This window comes from Euwallacea similis, chromosome 19 (assembly GCF_039881205.1).
Source record: "Euwallacea similis isolate ESF13 chromosome 19, ESF131.1, whole genome shotgun sequence".
In the NCBI taxonomy this organism is placed as follows: Eukaryota; Metazoa; Arthropoda; class Insecta; order Coleoptera; family Curculionidae; genus Euwallacea; species Euwallacea similis.
This window is the reverse complement of record NC_089627.1, coordinates 3135571-3161596: the sequence shown is the minus strand read 5'-3', so window position 1 is coordinate 3161596 and position 26026 is coordinate 3135571. Positions and strand designations below refer to the sequence as shown.

At 33.6% G+C, this 26026-nt stretch overlaps 4 protein-coding genes across 4 annotated transcripts in view; 2 read left to right on the top strand and 2 right to left on the bottom strand.

Moving 5' to 3' along the window:
• AdamTS-A (ADAM metallopeptidase with thrombospondin type 1 motif A) overlaps positions 1-2207 on the top strand; it is a 92988-nt gene extending 90781 nt beyond the window's left edge. The window contains exons 30-33 of the mRNA XM_066399621.1: positions 13-196; positions 261-397; positions 449-648; positions 723-2207. Coding sequence (XP_066255718.1) covers positions 13-196; positions 261-397; positions 449-648; positions 723-815 — 614 coding nt within the window. The 3' untranslated portion in view covers positions 816-2207. The remainder of the gene's footprint in view (positions 1-12; positions 197-260; positions 398-448; positions 649-722) is intronic.
• A 748-nt stretch (positions 2208-2955) lies between these two features.
• On the bottom strand, positions 2956-4452 carry LOC136415172 (prenylated Rab acceptor protein 1). Its single transcript, XM_066399619.1, has 4 exons — positions 4229-4452; positions 3923-4132; positions 3661-3863; positions 2956-3137 (listed from the first exon to the last, which is right to left on the bottom strand). Exons 1-4 carry the CDS (start codon positions 4312-4314, stop codon positions 3037-3039), a joined length of 600 nt encoding a protein of 199 aa, XP_066255716.1. The 5' UTR covers positions 4315-4452; the 3' UTR covers positions 2956-3036.
• Positions 4453-5436: 984 nt separating this feature from the next.
• On the top strand, positions 5437-13436 carry Wee1 (Wee1 kinase). Its single transcript, XM_066399617.1, has 9 exons — positions 5437-5761; positions 8656-8897; positions 8957-9096; positions 9152-9347; positions 9405-9646; positions 9702-9830; positions 10093-10310; positions 10369-10525; positions 10625-13436. Exons 1-9 carry the CDS (start codon positions 5604-5606, stop codon positions 10709-10711), a joined length of 1569 nt encoding a protein of 522 aa, XP_066255714.1. The 5' UTR covers positions 5437-5603; the 3' UTR covers positions 10712-13436.
• Positions 13437-14075: 639 nt separating this feature from the next.
• Positions 14076-23822, bottom strand: Wwox (WW domain-containing oxidoreductase). The gene is made up of 8 exons (XM_066399425.1): positions 23689-23822; positions 22764-22882; positions 15583-15733; positions 15212-15443; positions 14936-15152; positions 14721-14885; positions 14508-14665; positions 14076-14341 (listed from the first exon to the last, which is right to left on the bottom strand). Exons 1-8 carry the CDS (start codon positions 23740-23742, stop codon positions 14124-14126), a joined length of 1314 nt encoding a protein of 437 aa, XP_066255522.1. The 5' UTR covers positions 23743-23822; the 3' UTR covers positions 14076-14123.
• Between the last annotated feature and the right edge of the window lie 2204 nt (positions 23823-26026).

Genomic DNA, 26026 nt, shown 5'->3' with positions numbered 1-26026 from the left:
AACCATCTACAGGTTTGTACAAAAGCTGTAAAGAAATTAAGCACAGCATGAGGACTAGGGAAAACAAAGATTACGTTATATCATTGCATGGAAGAGTGGTCAACGTTTATTGCTACAAAATGGACACTGCTGAGCCTCAAGAGTACATAAGCCTGCATCCGGATAAGGAGAATTATGCTGAAGTGTATGACAGAAGGTAGATAGAAACTTATTTACTTAAGTCTATTGAATTTTGCTCATTTATCCCAATTTTTCCTAAGGTTACTGGACTTAAATTCCTGTCCCTACGGTGGAGAACGTCGAGATAATTGCCCTTGCGACCATGTTGGTATAGAAAGATCCGGAATCACCAAGTTCTGGAAAGTAAGGCTGAACGTTACATCATTGCAAATCATCGGTAAGCTCATACCGATGCGCAGGACGAAAACCGCTAAAATTCCTTTATTAGGTGACGATTTTACATTTTCAAAACAAGTAAAAGGAACTAAGATACCGTATGGAACTTCTGGAGATTGTTATAGCAGCAGCCCTAATGGGTGTCCGCAAGGACGGTTTTCTGTCGACTTGACATACACTTCTTTTAAGTTATCCCCGCACATACAGTGGAAGAAAATTGGACAGTATGCCTCCGGACGTATAACTAGACCAGTAAGTTGTCAAAAACAATTAAATTCCAAGATATCAGTAGATTAATTTATAATCTTTTCGATTTTTTTTTGCAGACTGATACAATGGCCCAAGGTAAGTGCGGAGGATATTGCGGGGATTGTGTACCGGACCCTGTGTATGGCGGATTGAAAGTCGAAATCACTTAGTACCAAGTAAGATTGGAAGAAGGTATCACAATTCAGCTGGGTTCTGGAAAATTGGAGCCAAAAATAAGAAGGAACGAACTTTCTAATAGAGGTCTACTTACTAAACACACAGATGGAACTAAATCTCTAAGATATACCGCCATAAGCAGACCTAGTAGGTACTGCCTTAGTGTTGAAGATTTACCTCATTATTTATAAAATTTGTGACTCTTTCTGTACATTTTGCCTTAAGTATCTTTGAAAACTGCCTTTTTAACATTTTATGTGTCTTTTTAATGTTGTGGCGTACTATGTATAATGTTGAATGTGTCCGTTGTTGGACGAATTGTTAAAAACACATGCGGCTTAGAAATGTGCGTTATTTTAATTATTAAAATTGCTAATGAAACTATAAAGTTAAGAGCTTTTTATAACTTTTTCCCTTCTTTATTTTTAATACTCAGCGTGGATAGCGTGGATTTTAATAAGGTAAATTATTTGGGAGCTTCACTGATATCGAGCTTACTAATCGAAAAGCGAGGATGATATAAAAGACTATATTACAGTACAAATTTTCACAAAATACCAAGAATGTCTTCTTGTTACTCCTCTAAGAAAATATATAAGTACCAATAGCTGAACATAGAAAAAGATACTTTGAAAACAAGGCGGCTATAAGGACCGATTATATACCTCAATTTAAAGTCTACCTGAAGGTGAACTCAAGATTGTGTATCAGATAATCAGTAGAATATACTTCAAATCGGAGGTTTAAGCTATTGTTGAAGTAAATTTGCACTGAATTGTTCCAGTTTGCAAAAAACATATTTTAGAACTAATATATCTACTCAAAGTTTCCAACAATTCGTTTAACAACACAGAAACCTACTGGACACACTAAAGTATTATATCGTTTTATTTCTAATAGTAAATTAACACAGCGCCTGTTATTTTTCATGTAATTACTGTGATTCTAAAGTGGACTTATGTGAAACAGGGTTTTGCACTAATTAATTATTAAGAAAAGGACCCAACGTCCTATATAACTAATAATGAGCACCCTGCTGTATGTCTACCCACAAGGTATTATTGTATTGTTTACTGCCAAAACAATTATTAATGTACAAATCTTTATTAACACACCTCATATTGAGGTGTAAGTTTGATAGTTTACAATAAACATTAGAATTAATTTATTATCAAAGTATCGAGGCTTGAATTGCACTAAGCATAGAGTCCAGTTTAATTGTCTTATTCAGCAGTTCATGCCTTTTCAGGGAAACACAATAGTTCCCCTTGCCATGACAAGTTTCTCGAATAGATACTTATAAAATGTAGGTGTTTAGGACTTTTGACGTTGTATCTATTAACTATTTATTTATTAATTTAACTGCAGCCAAAATAAGTGTGCAGGACGGGAGCTGAACTAGTATGTTTTACAAAAAATCTTGCATACTTTAAGCTGGAGAAAAATGTCTTGTCATACAATAACGTAGTAAAAAGTAAAGATATACTAATTTAGATTTTAGTCCAGACTACTGCCATCTGTATATAATTTCCGTCTGGTAAATATCAATTAATAGGGAACGTATTCCGTTTGGAGTAAGTTTATTGTTCGTGCGTATCCAGCTGTTGTTTTTTGAGATTATAGGTATCTACCAAATGTTTTTCACATCATTTTACTGTCAGAAAACAGCAGCTCTAGCTGTCAACGATAAATAAAATTACCAATAATGTAGGCAGCTGATACTTGCATTTTACTATCATCTTAAAGACTGTTAATCTAATAAAAATGCTAATATATATATGATACATACGTAATATCTAATGTAGTGTTTTATTTTGCTTTGATTTTTACTAGTAATCAAATATTCTTACCAGAGGAAAAACTTGGTTATCCGAAGTGTTGGAAGCAAAATTTATTCATTCCGAATTTCGTTTTATATTTTAACTTTAGATAATCAAATCCTAAATAGTGACTAAATTATGAGTAAATTCGACAAAATATTTTAATTTTTCATTCACTCTTTCAAATTTTTTCTAAGTTAAGTATATTTCAAGCAACTACCACCACTGAGTATACTTTATGTGGCACATTTTCAATACATACATGATGACCTTGGCTCAAAATAGGTAAAAAAAGTTAAATTAATACGAAATATTCACAAATTAATTTATTAAATACATACATCAATTCACATAAAAAAAATATCAATTTATATACACTAAGAGATTAGTAAACCTACACTTCTTCAAGCAAAGGAAATTCATCATCCCTTCTAGGCAAAATGGCTTCAATGTTATAGAAAGCTGCATGTAGGGTAATAATTACCATCGAGGCACCTGAAATAACCATCACACAGCAGATTACTTCTCATTTGTTAGATAATTTTAACAGGACATAAAAGTGACTACTAAAAAACCTCAAAGGCAATGAAATATTAGAGACATGTTTTGGACAAATGCATTCATCCTTAGAAATATATGAAAATGAATAAGTGTTTCTTTGGACTATGATTTCTATCAGTATTTTCAAGAAAATAATCAATTAAATTATTTTCTACCCTTAATTTTCATAGCAAAAAAATCTCTAATGCTAAGTTTTTAATTTTTGTTGGTTTGCAAGTTATCATAGCTAGACAGCAATGATTTTATATCATTAGAGAAAACATGAAAATTGAAAAATGAGTTATAGAGGATAAATTCTTCTATTATCTATTTTAATGTTAAATTTTTGATAGTAAACAGTAAATGGCTTAACAAATATATATGTTACATTTATATTTCGCTGCCTACTAAGAGGTTATTTTTGTAATAATCATGTGCTGCATTTTATCCTATAAACTGAATAATTTAAGTAACTCACCTATAACCCAAAACATAGCCCCATGAGCCCCAACCATATAATATACAGGCATAGAACATAATGTTACAACACCATACTGTTGGGCTAAAGTAAGTTCTCTGCCAAATATCACAAATTTCTTTTGTTGTACATGTCTAACATTCAATTTATATCCAGCATAAAAGGTGCCAGCTAGAGCTAACAGTATTAAAGGAGAAGTGATTCTAAAAATAATTAAATTCAGCAAGGTTGGGTAATTATTAAATTTCTGTAAACTTCTAACAAGCAATACAAAATTAAGCCTAAGAAAACAAACAGATAATTGGCTTGGAAGTATTCGATGTTCCTCATAATTCTCTTGCTTAGTCGAGGTATGGATGGAGGAGCCTTGAAATTTGAAGTCTGTATAAAAATCAACCATGGTCTGACATTTTGCCTTTGCTGTTGGATCCATTCTTTTGGATCAGGAAATTCTGAGGGTACTTTAAGAAATCTACAATAAATGGGACTTAAACCATTATAGTATATTGATAGGCTTTGCTTTAATAAACATAAAATAATGCGTGTAGTAAAATGTTAAATGGGTCACCTAGTGAAACTTAGGTTTTTGGGTACATCAGGAGGGGTGTCCATCTGACCTGACACCCCTGTCACGTCTACAGCCACATCAGCCATTTATTCTTAATCAAAAATATTATTTCTAAATACTTTAGCTAAAGTTTTCTTCATTAAAATATTTCCCTACAAATTCAAATTTACACGTATTTACTTTTTTAGCCCAACAATAAACTCTGACTCCTATTATGACATTTTAGAACTATTCGAAGAAAGTGATGTAAAGCGGATTGGTGTCCACATGATTTTCAACCAATTGGATTAATTTCCCACGACAGCCAGCCAATTAAATTGGCTCAAAATCAGCTGATAGGGATCTATCCGATCTTCACTTGTCTTTCTGAAAACACTATATGACACAACGCTGACTCCTATATTGACGGTTATTATACTTTAATACTTGACAACAGTACTTTGACACTTTTAGCGATTTCGACTCACTGCTCTGAGGCACTCGCAGATCACTCGATGATGCACTTGTTTCATTTTAGAAGGTTAATTCGTGTTGCATTTAGACTTTCTTTGAAAAATTGCTTTGAAATTTAAATCCCATTTAAAGTCCTTCCTTAAGGCTTTTTTTATGATTTCGCTGCCTTAACACTTCCCCGTCCTTAAAGGTTGCTAGTGGAGAATAAATTTCGAAGTAGGGTAAAAACTACTTGACGGCTCCTCAAAATGAAAAATATACTGTTGCGTCAGCCGGAGTTAGATGATTTCCTTGATTTTGTCGATTGCGCAGAACTGGTTGATGCCCACAATACAATGTTTATGATAAAATTTTACATATTATTTTCTAAATAAAAAAGCTTACTTGTTCAGACAAGTTCACACAAGTTATCGGGCGATTAACTTCTCGGAATAGCCAATATCGTTGACGTCACAGAACGTCAACGACGCTGCGCGGCCACTATAGGCCGGCGCAGCAATACTTTAAAAAAAAGAAACAGGAATTAAAAAACGAATTCAATTTATTTGAATTAATTAGCTAGGTCTAAAATTGAAATTTACATAAATACTGCAGCAACTCTCCTTCTCATTCTTATTAAACCTCACTCTCATATTAATTTGAACAAAATATTTGAAACGCCCGCGTCTCATAAAACGGAAACAACGGCGCCTAACCAATGAGAATTCAAACGCCATATTGGAATGTGGAAGTCCTCTGCGATTGGTTGAATTAAATCCAGATGCGTCAGTCGTGAGATTAACCGTTTAGGTTTTTATATAAGGAACAGGGAATGTGTAAAGTGTTTATTTTTTGTAATATAAAAGTGCGGTTTTTATTAATTTGAGTTTAATAGAAATATCTGTGAAAATTCGCGTAGCCCCGAGAAAGGGTTGAGGTAGGGATGTCGGTTTGCAGCAGCCAGGAGGACTCCAAATACATGGAAAACGAAGATGTCAATTCGTCTGGTTATGGAGATATGTCTTTTGAGTTGTCTTATGATAATGGTGAGGACTTGGACTCTGGCAGCCCCCAATCGGCGAGGAAATCAAATATTGCTAGGTGAGAAAATGTTGGTTTACGTGTAAGTTGAGTGTAAGTTCAATTTCAAAATTCCATACTCAGTATAGCAACCCCTGAAGCATTTCAGGAGGTTCATGCATTCATACATAGAAAAGCTTTGTTATTAAAGTGAAAGTAGTTTCTGATGAGGAATAAATATGTTTTTATAGTATTTTGGAAGATTTGTAACTTACCTTATTTAACACTATTAACAATATTAACATTTACTGTGACAAGGGAGAACACAAGGGGCAAATTAATGTCTCCATGAACAGATGGATGAAATTATGACTTTAGATTGGCCAAGTCAGAATTTCCATTATTTACTTTTATGTCTCTTTAATGCAGATTGTCATTCTTTCGGATTTTCAAAATGAGTGGTCTTAAAGGGGGACATGTCTGGGTAAGAGAGGAGGCCTGTTAACCCTAAGTGTTCCTCATTGTAATGTTTCCTTTATTTACTTATACTTACTACTTCATTCCCTAACAATGATCATAAAAACTTTGAAAATAGGTTACCACAATGTCCTTAATAAGGATCAAATGTAGGTTACTTTTGGTTGTATTTTATAATTCACAGATACCAGCAATTCTCTCCTACTTGTAACAGAGTTGAATTCTGAAGTCCACCCTTCCTTTGTTTAAAAAGCATGCTTGGGATAACTAACTACATCATGTTGCTGTGCTTAGTCCCTGGATTATTCGATAGAACCATCAGCTCTTAAGTTTTTCTAAGCTTGGCTGAAAATAGTGGGTGCAATAGTTTATAAATACCTGCAACATGCTTAAATTCTGAAGTACACTCTTGTAACTCCTTTTGTTCTGAAGCATGCTTGGAATTAATAACTACACCATGTGGCTATGCTTATTCTTCAGATTATTCACTAGAATGATCAAAACTTAAGTTCTCTAAGCTTGACTGAAGACAGTGTGTGCAATAGCTTATATGCTCCACTGGGTTTGCTTCAAAAATCAAGGCCCAAAAGATCTCCATCATGGGCTTTATTTGAAGCAAATCATGGGGCAAATTTTGTTTCTTGTTAACACAAAGAGGAGCATGAGGCTTTTCCATTAAGTAAATATCTTCACTTCCTTCATATTTCCACTGAGCATATTGTTATGAACCCTATCAATAAAATTTAATTGAGTTTTAAGATAAGGCTTAAAAAGGTGGGATAATTGAGGGCTTAGGATATTTACTGTTTGACTTGCTATTTACTTTCCCTTTCATTTCAACTTCTTTAGATATACTTGGTACTGGGTGGTAATTTACAAAGTAATTTATGTAGGTATGTACTTGATTCTGCTTGCTTAATAGGAGCAGACCTGTTGGGCTTTATATAGTTGATTTAGTTCAAGAGAAGTGTACATCCCAGATAAATTAGAAAAAGAATCAAAGTTGTGCCTACCCCATTTCTCAGTGCCATATTAGTATCCATTTGACAAATATCAACCAAGTATAATCTCACCTGGATTGTATTTCATCAACATCCATGGATTATACATCAAAGTTGAGATCAAAGTGCAGGTAAACATATATTGGAATAATTAATACACACATGGAGACACAGATTAGAAGATAATATTACACAGGGAGACAGAGCCTCCAACAATGATTGCAATGTACGTGAATTGAAAGTTTTATCAATTCTATACATTTCAACTTGCAGTTCAGTTTCTTATAATCAAATATATTACGTTCATTACCATTGGCCCCAGAGTAACAGTTATCATGTGGGTTGGAGGCATTGTTGAAGACCCTTTACATGTGGTTGTTTTTGCATTAGAAATTTTGATGAATATTTCATTTCATGTAGGATTTAGGTACAATTTTGTTGACACCGTATTCATATACTTTGTAAATGCTAGAGTAAATGTAAAATAGTAATTCAATCTAAGGAGAAGAGAACATGTGCTTTTAAGTTTTCAACTTGAATAAGAAATAAGCTTCATTTCTCTATATTTTTGGAATATGTTTGAAGGATCATACTATGGCCAGCATCGTATCAGGAGCCTAATTCTTAAATCTTGCAAATAGAAAGTTCCCTGAGAGAGAGCTTTACATCCCATATTTAAGAGTCTGGCAGTTATCTTCAATCTCTATAGGTATATCATGGTGATTATGATTCGATCAAATAATCAGGTCCAGATCAAATAAATGGGACATTCTGTATAAGGCATTTAATTAAAATATAGGTTGAATTATATATATATACATACTACTCTTAAGGCTTTACAACTCAATTTAAAATATGACCAACTTACAATATGTGTTATCCTATAGATACCAGATGACAACAGAAAGTGAGTACCTACACCCTATTTTTTTGCTGTTTCATTGAAAAAATTTAAATTTTGAACACTTATACAAGATACAAGAAAACATTACAAATTTTTCTGGAGAATTTTGAATGTTATTGTGATGTTACTTCCGGTTTGACCAAACTAACTTATTGAGGTAAACAGTTCCAGTCCTCCACATTGACTTCAGCAAGTTTATCCACAGTTCGGGTGCAATGTTACAATTGATGATCATCCTGGAAACAAAATTCTATGAGTTCTCCATGGCATTTGGATCCAGTGAATTCGCTGCCCATTCTAAACTTATAATTTCTTCACCTTGAAATGCTTATGGCATGGCCATAATTATCTGCATAAATCAGTCAGAATAGGTATATATATATATAATAGGTATCATTGGTGTTATAAATTTCATTTTTAGCTTTAACCATGAACTTGGCCTTCACTGAATCATTTATGGAATTATTGGAATAAAAGTTTCTTGATGTTTGCTTAGATATAACTTCCAATAAAACTATTTGCAAACTATGCATAAATTTGTCACATTAACAATTATTTTTGCTATTTAAACTCAACAAGAAGAACTTCTCCAGGAATGACAGCTTCAGAACACCAGCACCATCTAAACTCTCATTCAGCCCACCCTACAAGCGCGTCAGAGCCTTAAGACTCTTTGACAGCCCCTTAACACCCAAGACCATCATTCAGAAATCCTCATCTTCCACAACACCCTTGCCTCGAAGCAGGTTATTTGGCGACAAACCGAAAGCTGTTCCTAGTGCCTATGAAGCAAAAGAGAAGCCTGCTGCTAACGTTAATCCATTTACACCAGATGGTAAGGCAAATTTCTAGTTTATTTTGGTGCGTTTTCTTGAAAGGTATTAAACTTATTAGGGCAATTATTATCCAAGAAAAGGTCTCGCTCAGTTAGGTCATTATGTTCACCAAAAATTAAACCTCCAATATTTGATGTAAACGACGTGGATGCATCGGACGAGGAGATTGAGCAGCCAACAAAGAGGGTTGCTTTGCAGGTTGGTTGCGTAGTGGCTTATATTTTATTTAATGTTGAGCCTCTGTTTGATTTAGGAAAGTAATATACCACGGTACCATAGGGAGTTCTTAGAATTGGAGCTAATAGGAAAAGGCCAATTTGGCTCAGTATTCAAATGTGTTAATAGATTAGATGGCTGTGTTTATGCTATCAAGAAATCCACTAAACCAGTGGCGGGAAGCGCCTTTGAAAAAACTGCTCTAAATGAAGTTTATGCCCACGCAGTTTTAGGTGAGTTCTTTAATTTAGCTTCGCTACTAGAAGGTATTAATTGTGTTTAAATAACAGGCAAACACCAACATGTAGTGAGATATTACTCAGCATGGGCAGAAGACAATCACATGATAATCCAAAACGAATACTGCAGTGGGGGCTCTTTAGCTGAGAAAATCGTCAACGAACCTCTGAGCACCTCAGAATTGAGACGAATGCTTCTGCATGTTGCTGAAGGTCTGAGGTATATTCACTCAGAAGGGCTTGTTCATATGGACCTTAAGCCTGGGAACATATTTATCTCTATAGAAAAGAAGGTACTAGAATAAAGATTGTGTCTCAGAAAGGAATTAGAAAAATGTTTGCTTTCAGGTAAATTTAACGAATTATGACTCAGCAGATGATGGATTTGAAGACTTGGAGGATAGCCAGATGTATGAGGAAGAGTTGACTTATAAGATTGGAGACTTAGGTCATGTGACCAGTTTAAGCAATCCACAGGTTAGTTTTTTTGAAGCTGAGAGGTAGTTCCTAGAAATAAATTGCCCATTTGAATAGTCCAACGGCACATTTTTCCGTCATATTTAAGAGCTTACATTTTGGAAGTTTTCTAGCCGATTTTCATGGGCAAAAAATATTCTGAAAGTCAGTTTTTTCTAGAATCATTCGCGGGCACTGATAGTTTTTCTTAGTGCCATGCGAAAATGGTTCTAGTCAATATCTAGGGGTATATAGGTATTTATTTCCCTCTTTTGTAATGTAGGTTGAAGAAGGAGATTGTCGTTATTTACCCAATGAAATTCTACATGAAGACTACAGCCACCTGACCAAAGCGGATGTCTTCGCCCTGGGTTTAAGTGCCCTTGAATGCGCAGGTGCCGGTCCCCTCCCGAAAAACGGACCCAAATGGCACGTGATACGAGAAGGACAAATACCGCAACTACCTCAAAAGTTGACAAAGGATTTGTTGGAACTCATCAAGTGAGAAATTTTATTGAAAATGCTATTCTGATAATTGACATTATTATTTTTATTTTAGGTCGATGATTCATCCTGATCCGATGCAAAGACCCAGTACATTGCAGATCTTGCAACACCGATCGTTGAATCCTGACTGCAGTAAGTCCAAAGCTGATTTGACCAGGGAGTTAAACGCTGAAAAGTTAAGGAATGAGATGCTGGTGAAGCAGTTGAAGGTGAGTTCTTTTTGTGAGAAAATTCGCTACCAAATATCTTATTAATTGTGTGTATGTGTATGGATAATGTATACATACTTCTTATATTCCTTATTTTAGGAAGCAGCTCTTTGCATAAAATCAATCCAAAATAGTCGACTCATCGGAAAAAAAGTAAACCGAAGCGTCAGCACAACTACATTTTAGCTCTCGACAAAATTAGAGTAGAAGTAAGTACGGAATTTATGCCTGTTTTCGGTTACAAGTTTCTACATTAAAACAAGTTTTCAACCGAACGAAGCGGTTTTAAGAGCTTTGTAATCATCACATCAGGTAGTTTGTTATTTAGGGTGTAGATTTTCAACAATTAAACTTATTAATTGTTTATTACGGTTACGAGTATTATTGTAGTTTTCGATATTTTTTGTACGTTTCGAGTCGGTTTGAAATGTACCAAAGCCGCTTAAGTTAATTTCCTAGTGTTAAGTTATGTGTAAGGATAACTTAAGTACTATATTCTTACTCGAAGTGTTGGGGTCATCGGGCGGAAAAACACGTCAAGGAAAATCTTTTAAATATTTGTTTAATATAAAGAGGAAGAGAAATGATGTTGATGGACAGGATGTAAGACAGAGAAGAAGGTGCACGTGAACAGCTACGTGACAAATATACATATATTTAATTTTCTTTGGCACAAGATTTGTTAACATTTTTATTTAAAGAACATTAGATTTTTCCTTAGAAATTAATAATATAATCAACACAATTTGCCAATAGAAATAAGAGAACTATATGAGCGAAATTATTTAATAATCGTTCTAAACTAATTGTGTATTGTAGCAATTATCCCTCTAAATTCTCAGGGATGTACTGAGAGTTGCTTTGAGGTGAGAGGAAAAAAAGCACTTCTTTATCGCAACTAATCTGCTAAAAAGCTTAAGGCGAAATAGCCTGAGAATTTTTCACATTATAACAATTCTAAACACCCCAGTTTAGATGCATGCAAGAAAGCATCTAGCAGTGTTCTCCATGACGGCCTATTATATATTCTTGACGTTGTTTCTATGTTTCTGATATATTGTTACGAGATATTCTTTAATATATTTTTGTGCCCGAATAGCGAAACATAAAAGCTTAACATTTTACACTATTGTCTATTAATAACCGACAATATAACAAAATTATCTAATATAAAATGAACTAACGTGCATTCCTGTCATACTACAATCCATCAGTAATCCAATCTTCAATGAAAGTTCAGCGTACCGCCAGAGATTCCTACGTTTTCCGTCGTAATTTCAAAGGCAATATGCATGTATACTAAACTTTTTTATTTTTACTTTTATACATTTAATTTCTTTTTTATTTTTGTCCTTGCTTATACTGATCGAAAGCGGGACTAATGAACAGTCATTAATTTGCTACAAATTCCTGCTTAAATGTCTTCCCGCTCTTCAGAGCTTGTTCCTCAATGTATTTTATAATCCAAAATCTCGGTTTTTAAAATAAGTTCCATTGTTATTGTGAGAAATATTTAGCCTGATTTTGTAGCATTTTTCTTGAATTGAATTTTCTTCACCATTAAAAAGAAAATGGCTGGCGCTTTATATAAATAAATTAGTTGTTGTTGATAGATATACAAGGTGCTTAATTCAATTTTTTCTTTAAATAATTTCCCCATAAGACCTTTTGAACAATATACCATGTATAGTTTTATATGCTGATTTTACGCTAACTTACAGGATGTATTAAGAGTTCGGCATATAGTTTCTTAATTCCACCCATTCCAAAAATCTCCCTTTTGAACATTCACGGTTTTTCGAACAAATGGATTTTAGGATGTTATTAAATCGAAGAGTTACATACTTCGTCTGTTTTATTAGATATCAGTATTTGTGTTACAAATTTTCCACGTGTTGCCTGTTTTATTTGTTAATAATCAGACTCTTGGAAAACTTCCAGACCAGTGCTGTAAAGCATCTATTCCTTCCGAGTAGTACGTTTGAGAAAGCACATTCTTGTGTACCCCGCTCTTAGCATTTTTAAATGGCAAATCGTCTTTCTATGATAGTTTATTATTAGTACTACTTACCGTACATACTGAACTAGTAAAACACCTTAAAAGCGCTGAAAATCAGCATCAGTTTTCCAGCCGTAAGTATTTGCTAGTTTAGAATTCTTCCATAACATAATAATAAATCCAAGTTAAGTGTTCTTTAAACAATTCGTTTATGGAAGTGGCCCCAATGCGGTAAATACTATTAAATTAACAATGCCAGCTTATAAATACCTGCAACGAGGTTTTATCACAAATGTAAATTACGTTGTCAGCTTCTTTGAGAATAGTCTTTTCTCTTAAGTCATCCAGGGGAAAATGAAAATATGACAAACCGACATTCAGTAGTTCTAAACAACTTTAAGTGCCTCCCGTTTTCTTTTAACCGTTGTTTTTTTTTTAATATTGAACACTGCTTGTGATATTAACAAAGTGAACGTAGAATAATACCTAATTGTAGAATACATAATGTAAGTTTGAATAATGGCTGTAGGATTTTCCTGATTATGTTATAGCATTGTTTTATATTTAGTTCCGGCTTAACAACTTTAACAATATTAGTAATGTTCGTTTTTTAACGATAAATTTAACGGGTGCCCTTATTTCATTAATCTATAATTCAACGTTTTTCATCAGTTGCTGTTATCACTTTTGGAATGTATGTGATAAATACTATATATATTTAAGGGTTTAGTTAAATTTTTTCCTTTTTGATCATTATTCGTTCATATATGACTTCTAAGTGTTTAACCTAGCCATTTATACATTCCTTATTTACTAATACCTATAAGTATTTTGATAAGCCCATAACTGTAATTTTAATGTTCTATGTTAATTATTATTTTTTCATATACCAAATATATTTTAGATTAATAACTGCATTTTACTTCCTCTTATAAATTCCTTAAAATAAACGGAAAAAATACATGTGTATATATTCTTCAAGGTAGTTGCATGTGCTGTTCTCTTGTATTTTGTTATAAGTTAAGGTGTAACCGGCAATCTAATATTATATAGTACTGGTTGCTGAAATCTAACAAGTTCGAATACAAGGTAGTTTGCAGTTTGTGTAGCGGCTTTTACCCTTTTTGCTTGTTCCAGACTTTTACCACACGTGTGCGTATGTAATCATGGGTACTGTAGTTCTACAAATATAGGACACAGCTTAAATATGTTCAAATTTATGTCATGTTCTTGTGATTTCTTTATCATATCAGAAAATAAAAAAAACATGTATGAAAATCATTAGGAAATGCGTGTCATATTGCGGGACTTCGTTTTGTTCGTTACACAAAACTGCATTTTCTAAGTAATTTCATAATTAGTTTATATTACAAATTTCTCATTAATTGTTCAGTTAAGGAAGGGAGATGAAACTAGCTACATGAAATACGTTCAGAATCTCCTAAGGAAATCGTCTTGTTTAAGACACTGTCACAATTCTTGTAGATACCTTCTTATTACTATTTCATTTGTAATGGTTATAGTGCAACGAAGTAAAAGGCATTGGGAAAATTGAACAGTAAAACGTTTTATTGGTCAAATGGAATATTTTACCCGACATCAGTCTTGTTTGTTATCTAGATTTAATCTAATTTCATTTGTAACCTCAGCGTTTATTTGAGCCTCGATGTGTATTCGCTTATTGTCCAAACCGGGAGCGTTCTTTCCTAAAACGGTTTTTATCATGTCAATGCTCACATTCCACAATAGTTTGGCCATGTGTTCATTTTGGGCAGCCTGACTTTCTTGACAAGGGCAACAGTTGTTGAAATACACTCCTGCAAGTGAAAAGTTCTCTGTCGAGTACGAGGAAGTAGAGCTAATTTAATTAACAATTAAGTGACAAGTAGCAAGTGCGTCTTGAAGAAATTTCCGCTACACCAAGAAGTCTAAATCGGTAGAAGAATCTCTTAGAGAAACAAATGTTCTACTTGCCACGCTTACCAGTTACTCCAACTAATTCAGGAGCAGTGGCGCAATACACTGATGTCGAGGCAGCTTGTTGTAGACTCTTGGTAAAGGGCCTTACCAGAGCAAACAGAATTTTATATAAACACCAGTATCTGCTCAGCTTAGAGTAAACCATATTTCCAGGGTGTAGACTATTTTTTCATACAAAAACTGTTAATTCTCCTTCAAGTCGGCATATCCACTTACCTAAACACAGATATGCCTCTGCTTTGCAGATTTTTTGCCAGCTGTCTCCCAAATAAAACATTGCAGAGCTTGGAATTATTATACGCGGTCATATCCCAGTAATGACGAGAAGTTTCAGGTGACAATGTTAGAGGATTTATAGATTCCAACGTGAGGTTAGCAAATCTGAGAAGAAACATCTTTATAAGGGGTCAAGGTCAAAAATATTAAAATACCTGTGAGATTCCGATGAAACTATAACGACCCTGGACCCTTGCACAAGCAGCGGGTCTAATAGCAAAGTTAAGTAAAAATGGGACAAATGGTTGACTTGGAAAGTCATTTCCAAACGGTCCCAGGTTTTAGAGAATGGCAGCCCGAACACCCCAGCATTTAAGATCAATATGTCAACTTGCTGGAATTTGCTTTTTATGATGTTACAAAATTGCACGACTGGAACCAAATCAATATAATTCTTTAGCATTTGTTAAATTTTAATTGCGGTTAGATACCGGAGTCCAGAGAGCAGAGATCCAACTCTATAGGAACGCAGTTGTCGGCAATATTTAATCGTTCATTTCTGCAAATGAGCTGAATGGCTTTTTCGGCGGCTGGTAAGTTTCTGCAGGCGAAAATCACAGTGCAGCCGTGTTTTGCTAAAGATCTGGCAGTCTCGAAGCCGATTCCTGCATTTGATCCGGTTATAATAGCCAGTTTGCCGGATAAATCTTGGCCAATCAACACCTAAACAAGAATGCTTCAAGTGACTCAAAGTATGTAGAAGTGCATGTACATATGAAGAAACTGAGTAATTCTAAATTACACTTACGAAAACGACACTTCAGTCTATATTTTGGTGGAATGCATACGATTTAATACTTACTGCAAGGGCTGTGCTCGATGCATCAAAACGCTGCCTGAAATCATTGACATGTTCCTTTTCCTCAATGGCAAATGCTAATCGAGGATCTGTATATGTGGTACTTCCGTCTACATGATTGACAAAAACTACTTTGCCATCAGGAGAAACCACTCTAAAAAATAGAGCAGTGAAAGTTTTATGATCATTGTAAATTATACATAGTGTGTCAAAAAATTATGGTAGTTGAAATATATGTTTTTCCCTTTAATAATAGAAAACTCTGTGTAATATAATGACCATAAATGACGCCTTTAACATGGTGGTACCCTTAAATTAACCCGCAACTGTTATAAATGCGTTACTCTTACACAATGCATAGGCTGACTATACCGGATATCTAGAATGACCGAAATTGAACTGACCCTATTACAAATAATACCTTTGATAAGGTCCACAGACTACTAAATTCTGAACTTTTTATGTCTATTCTACAGGATACTTCTCTCTTGAAATTTTTGACAAAACCCAATTAATAGAGTATCTAAAATGACTAAAATTCAACCAAAATTGCCATAAATGATGCCTCTAAAATTCCACATAGAAAGTTGAACTCTTAAAATTGTATGTACATTCTAAAGGACTCTTTTGCCATATTTTAAAAGAACTTATTAAGCGGGTATCTAGAATGAATGAAATTCAAGCAAATTAGCCAGAAATTGGGTCTTTAAGACCGTGAATATACTACTAAATTCTGCATTATGTGTGTCCATTCTAAAGGACACTTCCCTCTTACAATTTTTAGCATAAACCAATTGATCGGCTGTTTAAAGTGACCGATTTCAACCAAAATAACCACAAATGATGTCTCGCAAATCATACATATACTGTTAAAATCTGAACTTTTTATGTCCATTCTAAAAGACATTTCTCTCTTACAATTTTCGACAAAAACTGGCTGACCGGGTATCTAGAGTAAGTGGAATTCAACCAAATTTGTCACAAAGGATGCCGCTGAAACCATACATACAGTGTTGAATTTTAAACTTCACACGTCCATTCTAAAGGACACTTCCCTCTTGCAGTTTTTAACATAAACCAATTGATCGAGTATTTAGAGTAACAGATTTTAACCAAAATTACCACAAATGATGACCCGCAGATCGTGCACATATTGTTAAAATCTGAACTTTTTATGTCCATTCTAAAGGACATTTCTCTCTTGCAATTTTTAACAAAAACCGGTTGACCGGGTATCTAAAGTAAGCGGATTTCAACCAAATTTGCTAGAAAAGATACTATAGAAACCATACGTACACTGTTAAATTATAATCTTCGCATGTCCATTCTAAAGGACACTTTCCTCTTGCAGTTTTTAACATAAACCAATTGATCGAGTATTTAGAGTAACAGATTTTAACCAAAATTACCACAAATGATGACCCGCAGATCGTGCACATATTGTTAAAATCTGAACTTTTTATGTCCATTCTAAAGGACATTTCTCTCTTGCAATTTTTAACAAAAACCGGTTGACCGTGTATCTAAAGTAAGCGGATTTCAACCAAATTTGCTAGAAAAGATACTATAGAAACCATACGTACACTGTTAAATTTTAATCTTCGCATGTCCATTCTAAAGGACACTTTCCTCTTGCAGTTTTTAACATAAACCAATTGATCGAGTATTTAGAGTAACAAATTTTAACCAAAATTACCACAAATGATGACCCGCAGATCGTGCACATATTGTTAAAATCTGAACTTTTTATGTCCATTCTAAAGGACATTTCTCTCTTGCAATTTTTAACAAAAACCGGTTGACCGGGTATCTAAAGTAAGCGGATTTCAACCAAATTTGCTAGAAAAGATACTATAGAAACCATACGTACACTGTTAAATTTTAATCTTCGCATGTCCATTCTAAAGGACACTTTCCTCTTGCAATTTTTGACATAAACCAATTGATCGAGTATTTAGAGTAACAGATTTTAACCAAAATTACCACAAATAATGACCCGCAGATCGTGCACATATTGTTAAAATCTGAACTTTTTATGTCCATTCTAAAAGACATTTCTCTCTTGCAATTTTTAACAAAAACCGGTTGACCGGGTATCTAAAGTAAGCGGATTTCAACCAAATTTGCTAGAAAAGATGCTATAGAAACCATACGTACACTGTTAAATTTTAATCTTCGCATGTCCATTCTAAAGGACACTTTCCTCTTGCAATTTTTGACATAAACCAATTGATCGAGTATTTAGAGTGACAGATTTTAACCAAAATTAACACAAATGATGACTTGCAGATCGTGCATATACTGTCAAAATTTAAACTTTTTATGTCCATTCTAAAGGACATTTCTTTCTTGCAATTTTCGGCAAAAACCGACAGACCGAGTATTTAGAGTATACGAAATTCAACCAAATTTGTCACAAAGGATGCCGCTGAAACCTTGCATACATTGTTAAATTTTAAACTTTGCATGTCCATTCCAAAGGACACTTTCCTCTTGTAATTTTTAGCATAAACCGATTAATCAGGTGTCTAGAATGACCGATTTCAACCAAAATTACCACACATGATGACTCACAGACTGTGTACATACTGTTAACATTTTAACCTTTTTTGTCCATTTTAAAAGACATTTCTCTCTTACAATTTTCGACAAAATCCGACTGATCAGGTATCTTGAGTAAACGATATTCAACCAAATTTGCCTTAAATGGTGCCTCTAAAACCATGCATATATTGTTAAGTTTTAAACTTCGCATGTCCATTTCAAAGGACATTACCCTCTTGTAATTTTTAGCATAAACCAAATGATCAGGTGTCTAGAGTGAACGATTTCAACCAAAATTGCCACAAATGATGACTCACAGACCGTGCATATACTGTCAAAATTTTAACCTTTTTTGTCCATTTTAAAGGACATTTTTCTCTTACAATTTTCGACAAAAACCGACTAACCGGGTATCTAGAGTAAGTAGAATTCAATCAAAGTTGCCACAAAGGATGCCACTGAAACTATATATACACTGTTAAATTTTAAACTTCGCATGTCCATTCTAAAGGACACTTTCCTCTTGCAATTTTTGACATAAACCAATTGATCGAGTATTTAGAGTAACAGATTTTAACCAAAATTAACACAAATGATGACTTGCAGATCGTGCACATAATGTTAAAATCTGAACTTTTTATGTCCATTCTAAAAGACATTTCTCTCTTGTAATTTTCGACAAAAACCGGCTGACCGGGTATTTAGAGTAAATGGAATTCAACCAAATTTGCTACAAAGGATACCATTGAAACCATATATATACTGTAAAATTTTAAACTTCGCGTGTCCATTCTAAAGGACATTTCCCTCTTGCAATTTTTAACATAAACCAATTGATCGAGTATCTAGAGCGACAGATTTTAACCAAAATTAACACAAATGATGACTTGCAGATTGTACACATTCTGTTAAAATCTGAACTTTTTATGTCCATTCTAAAGGACATTTCTTTCTTACAATTTTCGACAAAAACCGGCTGACGGGGTATCTAGAGTAAATGGAATTCAACCAAATTTGCTACAAAGGATGCCGTTGAAACCATAGAAACACTGTTAAATTTTAAACTTTGCATGTCCATTCCAAAGGACACTTTCCTCTTGTAATTTTTAGCATAAACCGATTAATCAGGTGTCTAGAATGACCGATTTCAACCAAAATTACCACACATGATGACTCACAGACTGTGTACATACTGTTAACATTTTAACCTTTTTTGTCCATTTTAAAAGACATTTCTCTCTTACAATTTTCGACAAAATCCGACTGATCGGGTATCTTGAGTAAACGAAATTCAACCAAATTTGCCTTAAATGGTGCCTCTAAAACCTTGCATACATTGTTAATTGTAAACCTCTCCTGTCCATTATAAAAGACGTTTCTCTTTATCGCAGTATTCCACAAGAACCGATTGTCCATGCATTTAAAGTAAGCGGAATTGACTGAAACCGTTCGATCACAAGTTAGTCTAGGAAATAAGGATTGACTCACACATTACACCTCTCTGTGCCGTCATAGTCAATACTTATTTCCTAGGTCACACCGCTCTCCAACAAGTCATTATACTGTACTGACTGATAGGTATAAAAGGGGTTTCCCTTGCGGATATACAGGGTGCAGAAAAATCAAGTACAAAATGTTCGTCAGTTTTCAGTTTTTTAGCCTACAAGAAAGTTATTGGATGTTTTCTAAAACTTCGGATTTTCTTACAAGTTACATTGTATAGCCAGAATACCACGGCCAACACATTTCATCTAAAAGTTCATTGGTCATAAAATCTGTGACTGATAGTTAACAAAATATTTCTATTCTATATTGCATAAGAGTGGCAAAAACTCTGATGAGAAACCGTTTCGGTTCTCGTCAATTGCGGCGGCATCGCGGATGTACAGACGTAAACAGTACTTGCATTATACGGCCGTTAAGCAATGGGGTGTAGGAAGAACAAGAATATGTATTCTACATTACAAAATCTATAGAGCATTTTTCTAATAGTGTTAAAAACCTCTAGGATTTCTATTTTCGAAGAAAATCGCAGAGACTGGCAAAATAATAACATTGATGAAAAGCCGTGTTGTGTAAAAAAAGAATTTGCTTCTAACAAAATGCACACGAATAATTATTTAAATGAGTCTAGAAGGAAAGGAGGCCCGGGTTATTAAGGCAGCTGAAGGTCCATTTAGTAAAAAAATTAAATCTATGGGAAAGTGGGTTCTGCCTTTTAATACCCACGTTGCAAAAAGGGCGGCGAAGAAAAGCTTTGAGACTTCTTTTAACGAAAATGACAACATAATCTATTCAACGCCTAGGACCCAGGCAAAAGCTCCAAACTTCGAGAGCAAATTGAACAAGTTGGCCTTGTGGCCAAATCACAAGGTCACTTGTCACATATCATAATTGAAAATGGTCCGTTTTTGACCAGGGGTCAATTAGTATTTTTTAAATTATTTTGCAGAGTACTATCGGCCTTGAAGTATCTCCGTGATGATATGTTACACCCTGTGTATACAGGATGTTTCAAAACTGCACGGCACTATTTCAAGTACGTATTCTCTAGAGCAAAATAAAGAAAAAAGTTAATATGAACATGGATCCTATCTCGATCAGTAGCGGAGTTACAGGGTGTCAATGCAAGAAAATAGGTTTTTTTATTGTACTTGACCTACTGCAGATAGAACTTTTAAATTTTTTACGCGTACTAAATAACGGGTGCTGCTTAAGACGAGACTAAATTGCCTTCAATTACTATACAGGGTATTGCATTTTCTGAGGTCTTGCTCCGTAAAATCCTTTAGAAAAACTTGCTAGTACGCCACTGACATATTCTAATATTTTTCTTTAATTCTCCAATCTATTACCTAAATTTTATCTCTCTTGAGTTTTGGTCGAATTCTGTTCAATTTCCTCATAAATTAATTATTTATCGAATTTAATCACATTTTCAGACGTCGTCTTGAGGCTATACGAAGTGCCCAGGATGCATGGGTTCCTCGTGCTCAATGCTGTATTCAAAAAATACTGTATTGGTCAATTTGAACAGTTCCTTTAAATTCTGCCCCATTTTAAATTTACTCTTTAAAATTACAATTTTGTGTATCAGTCTTTTTAATAAAAAATATCAAAATATTATAGGCTTCTTGACGTCTGCAAATGTGATTGAGTTCGATAAATAATTAATTTATGAGGAAACTGAACAGAATTCGACCAAAACTCAAGAGAAATAAAATTTAGGTAATACATTGGAGAATTAGAGAAAAATATTAGAATAAATCAGTGCTGTACTAGCAAGTTTTTCTAAAGGATTTTATGGAGCAAGACTTTAGAAAATGCAATACCCTGTATAGTAGTTGAAGACAATTTAGTCTCGTCTTAAGCAGCACCCGTTATCTAGTACACGTATAAAATTTAGAAGCTCTATCTGTAGTAGGTCAAGCACAATAAAAAAATAAACCTAATATTTTCTTACACTTTGACACCCTGTAACTCCATTACTGATTGAGATAGGACTCATGTTCATATGAACTTTTTTCTTTTTTTTGCACTAGAGTATACGTACCTGAAATAGTGTCGTGCAGTTTTGAAACACCCTGTATAAACGTCGTTGAGGTTCATGTTATTATCGGACATGTATTCAGCGAAAGTTTAGAATCCCACACCCAGAACTGGAACAAATTTATTTTTAAAAAGTCACTTTTATATTGCTCTTTCGAATGTAAATGATTAAATGAGTTATCCAAATGATTATTATCATGCTCGTATATTGAAAAAAACACCATCAATCTCAAACAAACTAAAAGTTTAAAATTGTAATTATAAATAACAAATAATAATAAACAGCAACCGAGGTAAAAAAAAACAGTTGATCGGTTTTTTTCATGTAAGCACTGTGCCCTGTGTTACGCACGTTGTAACGCATAAAACAATATTGTATGATTCTGTCGTTTTGTGAAGTACCTGCAGTTCTGTAAACAGAATAAATATTTTCCAAATAAAGTACTGGATTCTCTACTCCAACAAAATATGAAGTTATAATGTGCATTTTTAAATGATCCCTTTAAAATATTTGGAGAGGGAAGTGTCCTTTAGGCTCAACGTGAGAAGTTCAGAATTACTCAATATATGCAGTGTGGCAGATTCATTATTTATCCAAATACAAATGGATGAGCTTCTTGCTTGCGTAGTCTTCCAACAGGAATCCCGAAGTTGATAGTGGGAAGGCCTTTCGGGAAATCCCACACCACCCGGTCATCAGAACACCTGGCTGGGCGTTTTTTTGAAGATTTTCCTCGTGAAAAAAGATATCTTTTGTGGCAAGTTTGGTTAAATTTGTGTCATTTTAAATACGCAATCAATCTGTTGTTTTTTTATTAGTAAATTAGGCATAACCAAGACATTTTTAAGGCTTTTTTGGGGAGTACCTTTTTACAGCTTAGCCAGTTTTCTTCTATTGTACCATATTTCCTAGATAAGAATAACTACAAGTTTTATGTTTTCTTATGATAGTCGTTTTGATGTTTGTACATTTGAGTAATCCTATTTAGATGGACATCAAAATTACATGAAGTGCTGCACATCTTATTATTTTTGAACACCAATATTGGTACATCCTGTATAATTTCACATAGCACTTGAATTGGACTAACCTTTCCCACCCAAATGGAAGTCTACCAGCTACTCGCTTCTTCTTTCCAGTTCTAGGATGTCTCCACTGAGTGTTTTTGGTTAAATGATTGGCATAATACACTGAACCATCTATAGTTACCTATAACAAAAACATGCGTTGTGCCTGTATATTTTATATTATATGTACATAAGAATATAGTTCAACAGTATATACATTCACTAGTATAATCTACAATAAGTTCCTCAACACTACACTTTACTTTTCTATATAACAATAACAATATTAAAAGACAAGTAAAGAAATCATATAAAACACACCAATCGATATACACTCATCATAATAATTCCTAACAAAATTTATTAACAATGCATGTTACTAAAATGATTATTCAGCTACTAAAAGAATTTAAATTATTTCTAATGGTTAGATAGGTAGACAGTTAGGCAGTTAGAAAGAGAAATAAATAGATAGAGAAATAAACAGCTAGGAAGATAGTGAGGTAAATAGCTGGATAGATACACACAAAATTGCCATTCTTAACCAAAATTCGTGAATCTTATTGAGTCCATGGACTACAAATACATTAAAATAAATGTTAAAATTTGACATGATTTCCTTCTCACTTTGGTTGATTCTTGTCAAAATCCTTGCAAATTGATAGTGAACCAGTGCAAAGGTAAAAAGAATCACTGGGTATGGAGGGATCTTATCAACTAACAAAACCTATTGAAATGTAAGGTAAAGAAGAAAATATATGGATATTGAATGATCATGTATCAGCAAAACAGAGAGCTGACATTAAAGATGAAAATGGGTGAAACACATTAATGTACATCTCAGGTATCTCTTAAAATATGAAATAAGTATCATTATCAGACAATTGTACCGTCCCATCTCCTATCCTATAAAACACAGTGCATTCTAAGGAGAAACGCAGGCCTTACCCTCTCCTCCCAACCAGGAGGTAATTCATCTTCGCTGTCTTCTTCGAAGTCCATTTACCTAATTGATGATAAAAAAATAATATATTGTTAATATGATGAAATTTTCATACAATTTTTCTTAAAGATAAAATTCCAAGAATAATACAATTAAATAGTAAACAAAAATCAGCTGATAGGTGACTGATGTTGTGACGTTACTTAACATGTGGTTGTGTATTTTAAGTTGCCTACCCTACAAGTTATTTAAAATGAATAAAAAATCTAAAGTGAAACTACGGGATCTCTCAAAAGTAATGACCCCACGGTTTATATTATGTCCATTTTTAAAACTAGAAACAGGGAACTGTTTCAATACCCTAAAAATTAGGAATCGTTGAACTTAGAATTAATTAGCTCAATCCACAATAATTTATAATGTAAACAGATCTAGGAAAAAAATTAAATAAAAATGTTTACCAGGGGCACATTCTTGCAATTTATATTATTTGATATATTAAGATTAATGGTATATTATTTCACGAATGATGTAAATAGCAGTTTCTGTCACTGAGGTAATGTTTGCGAATTACAGAAAATTATTTTTGACGAGTAAAACACTATACTTTTTTGTGACCATGAATGGTAATGAACAGTAATTAAAGTATTAAACAATTTCATTATTATTAACATCACAAACAAATCGAATAATTATATTCGATAACTTTGAGACTGGACATGGCAATCTGCATACTTCGTCAAACCGTTAATGATTTGCAGATCATGAAAATGTAAAACACAGGAGTTAATATCTCGAAAAGATAGAAGATATGTTCAGATCATTCTTATGTATAATACTTTGAATTGTTAACAAAATCTCAGACCGTAATCATACTCTGGATGTCACGTTTGATTTAAGAAAGGCACGATATTTGGATGAAAATGTGTATACTTGGTAACATCGCCCAATTGAGAGTAATTGCGTACTCCAGTATGCTAAAGTTCTTGGATTTATCCGATATACAAGGTGTTCCGGAATGATGATCAAATCTTTTAACATGGTATTCTATCAGCCATTTTAGGGGGGGATCTTCGTATGAAATTTTTCAATTTGGGTTCTTCTTGTAGAGATATTCGAGTTTCAAAATGGCAGAAAATAATCGTTTTTCTCTTTTCTTTTTTAAATGGTAACACTTAGAAATTTCAATTTTGGTACACATTATCAGCTAGTTCAACTCTATTTTTTGGTAGAGTTTGTCCTGTGATTCACGTTTCTGGAGGGTTGGAATCAGCAACTCCTAATTTTATTTCTTTCAGAACTTTTTTCTGCAATAGCCGATTTCGATAAAACTTTTTTTTTTAATACTACACATAATTTTAAAACTTTTTTTTACTCTTATCATTTTTGTATATAATTAACAGTTGGCGTTAAAAACAATGAAAATCGTTTTTCTTACTCTATTAGGCATCTTTTCGTCACTGGTTACTGATAAATACAGCACGCGATTGTTATGTAGAGAGTGTTGGTGTTATCAACAAAATCGTCCAAATTGCGCCTCTCTTATTTTTCTTAAGTTTAGGTCTAAGAAATGAAACCGATATTTAACTAACCAGGAATTAAGAGCAAAAATTGAGAAATAAATAATTTAATCGATTATTAGCAATAAGAACAAATTGAAATCACTGTATCTAATCCCCCAGATAATAAGAAAATTTACATGAAACGTTCAAAATAGTCACCGGCACATTCTTGGCATAAGTAGAGAAGATGCCTAATAGAGTAAGAAAAACGATTTTTATTTTTTTTCGCCAACTGTTGGTTATATGCAAAAATGATAAGAGTAAAAATAGTTTTAAAATTATGTATAGTATTTAAAAAAAAAGTTTTATCGAAATCGGCTATTGCAGAAAAAAATTCTGAAAGAAATAAAATTAGGAGTTGCTGATTCCAGCCCTATAGAAACGTGAATTACAGAACAAACACTACAAAAAAATTGAGTTGAACTAGCTGATAATGTGTACCAAAATTGAAATTTCTAAGTGTTACCATTTTTAAGAAAAAAGAGAAAAATGATTATTTTCCGCCATTTTGCAACTCGAATATCTCGACAGGAAGGACCCAAATTGAAAATTTTCATACGAAGATCCCCCTCTAAAATGGCTGGTAGGATACCATGTTAAAAGATTTGACCATCATTCCAGAACACCCTGTATATGATGTTTTTCGAAATATTGAGCCTTTAAAAGACGTTTGAATAACCCTGTATAGTAATTCTGTACTTTGTAATCATTTTAACTATAATCAAATGTGAGAAGTACTCTCAACTGTAATCTACTACTTGTACGTTACGTTTGAACATAA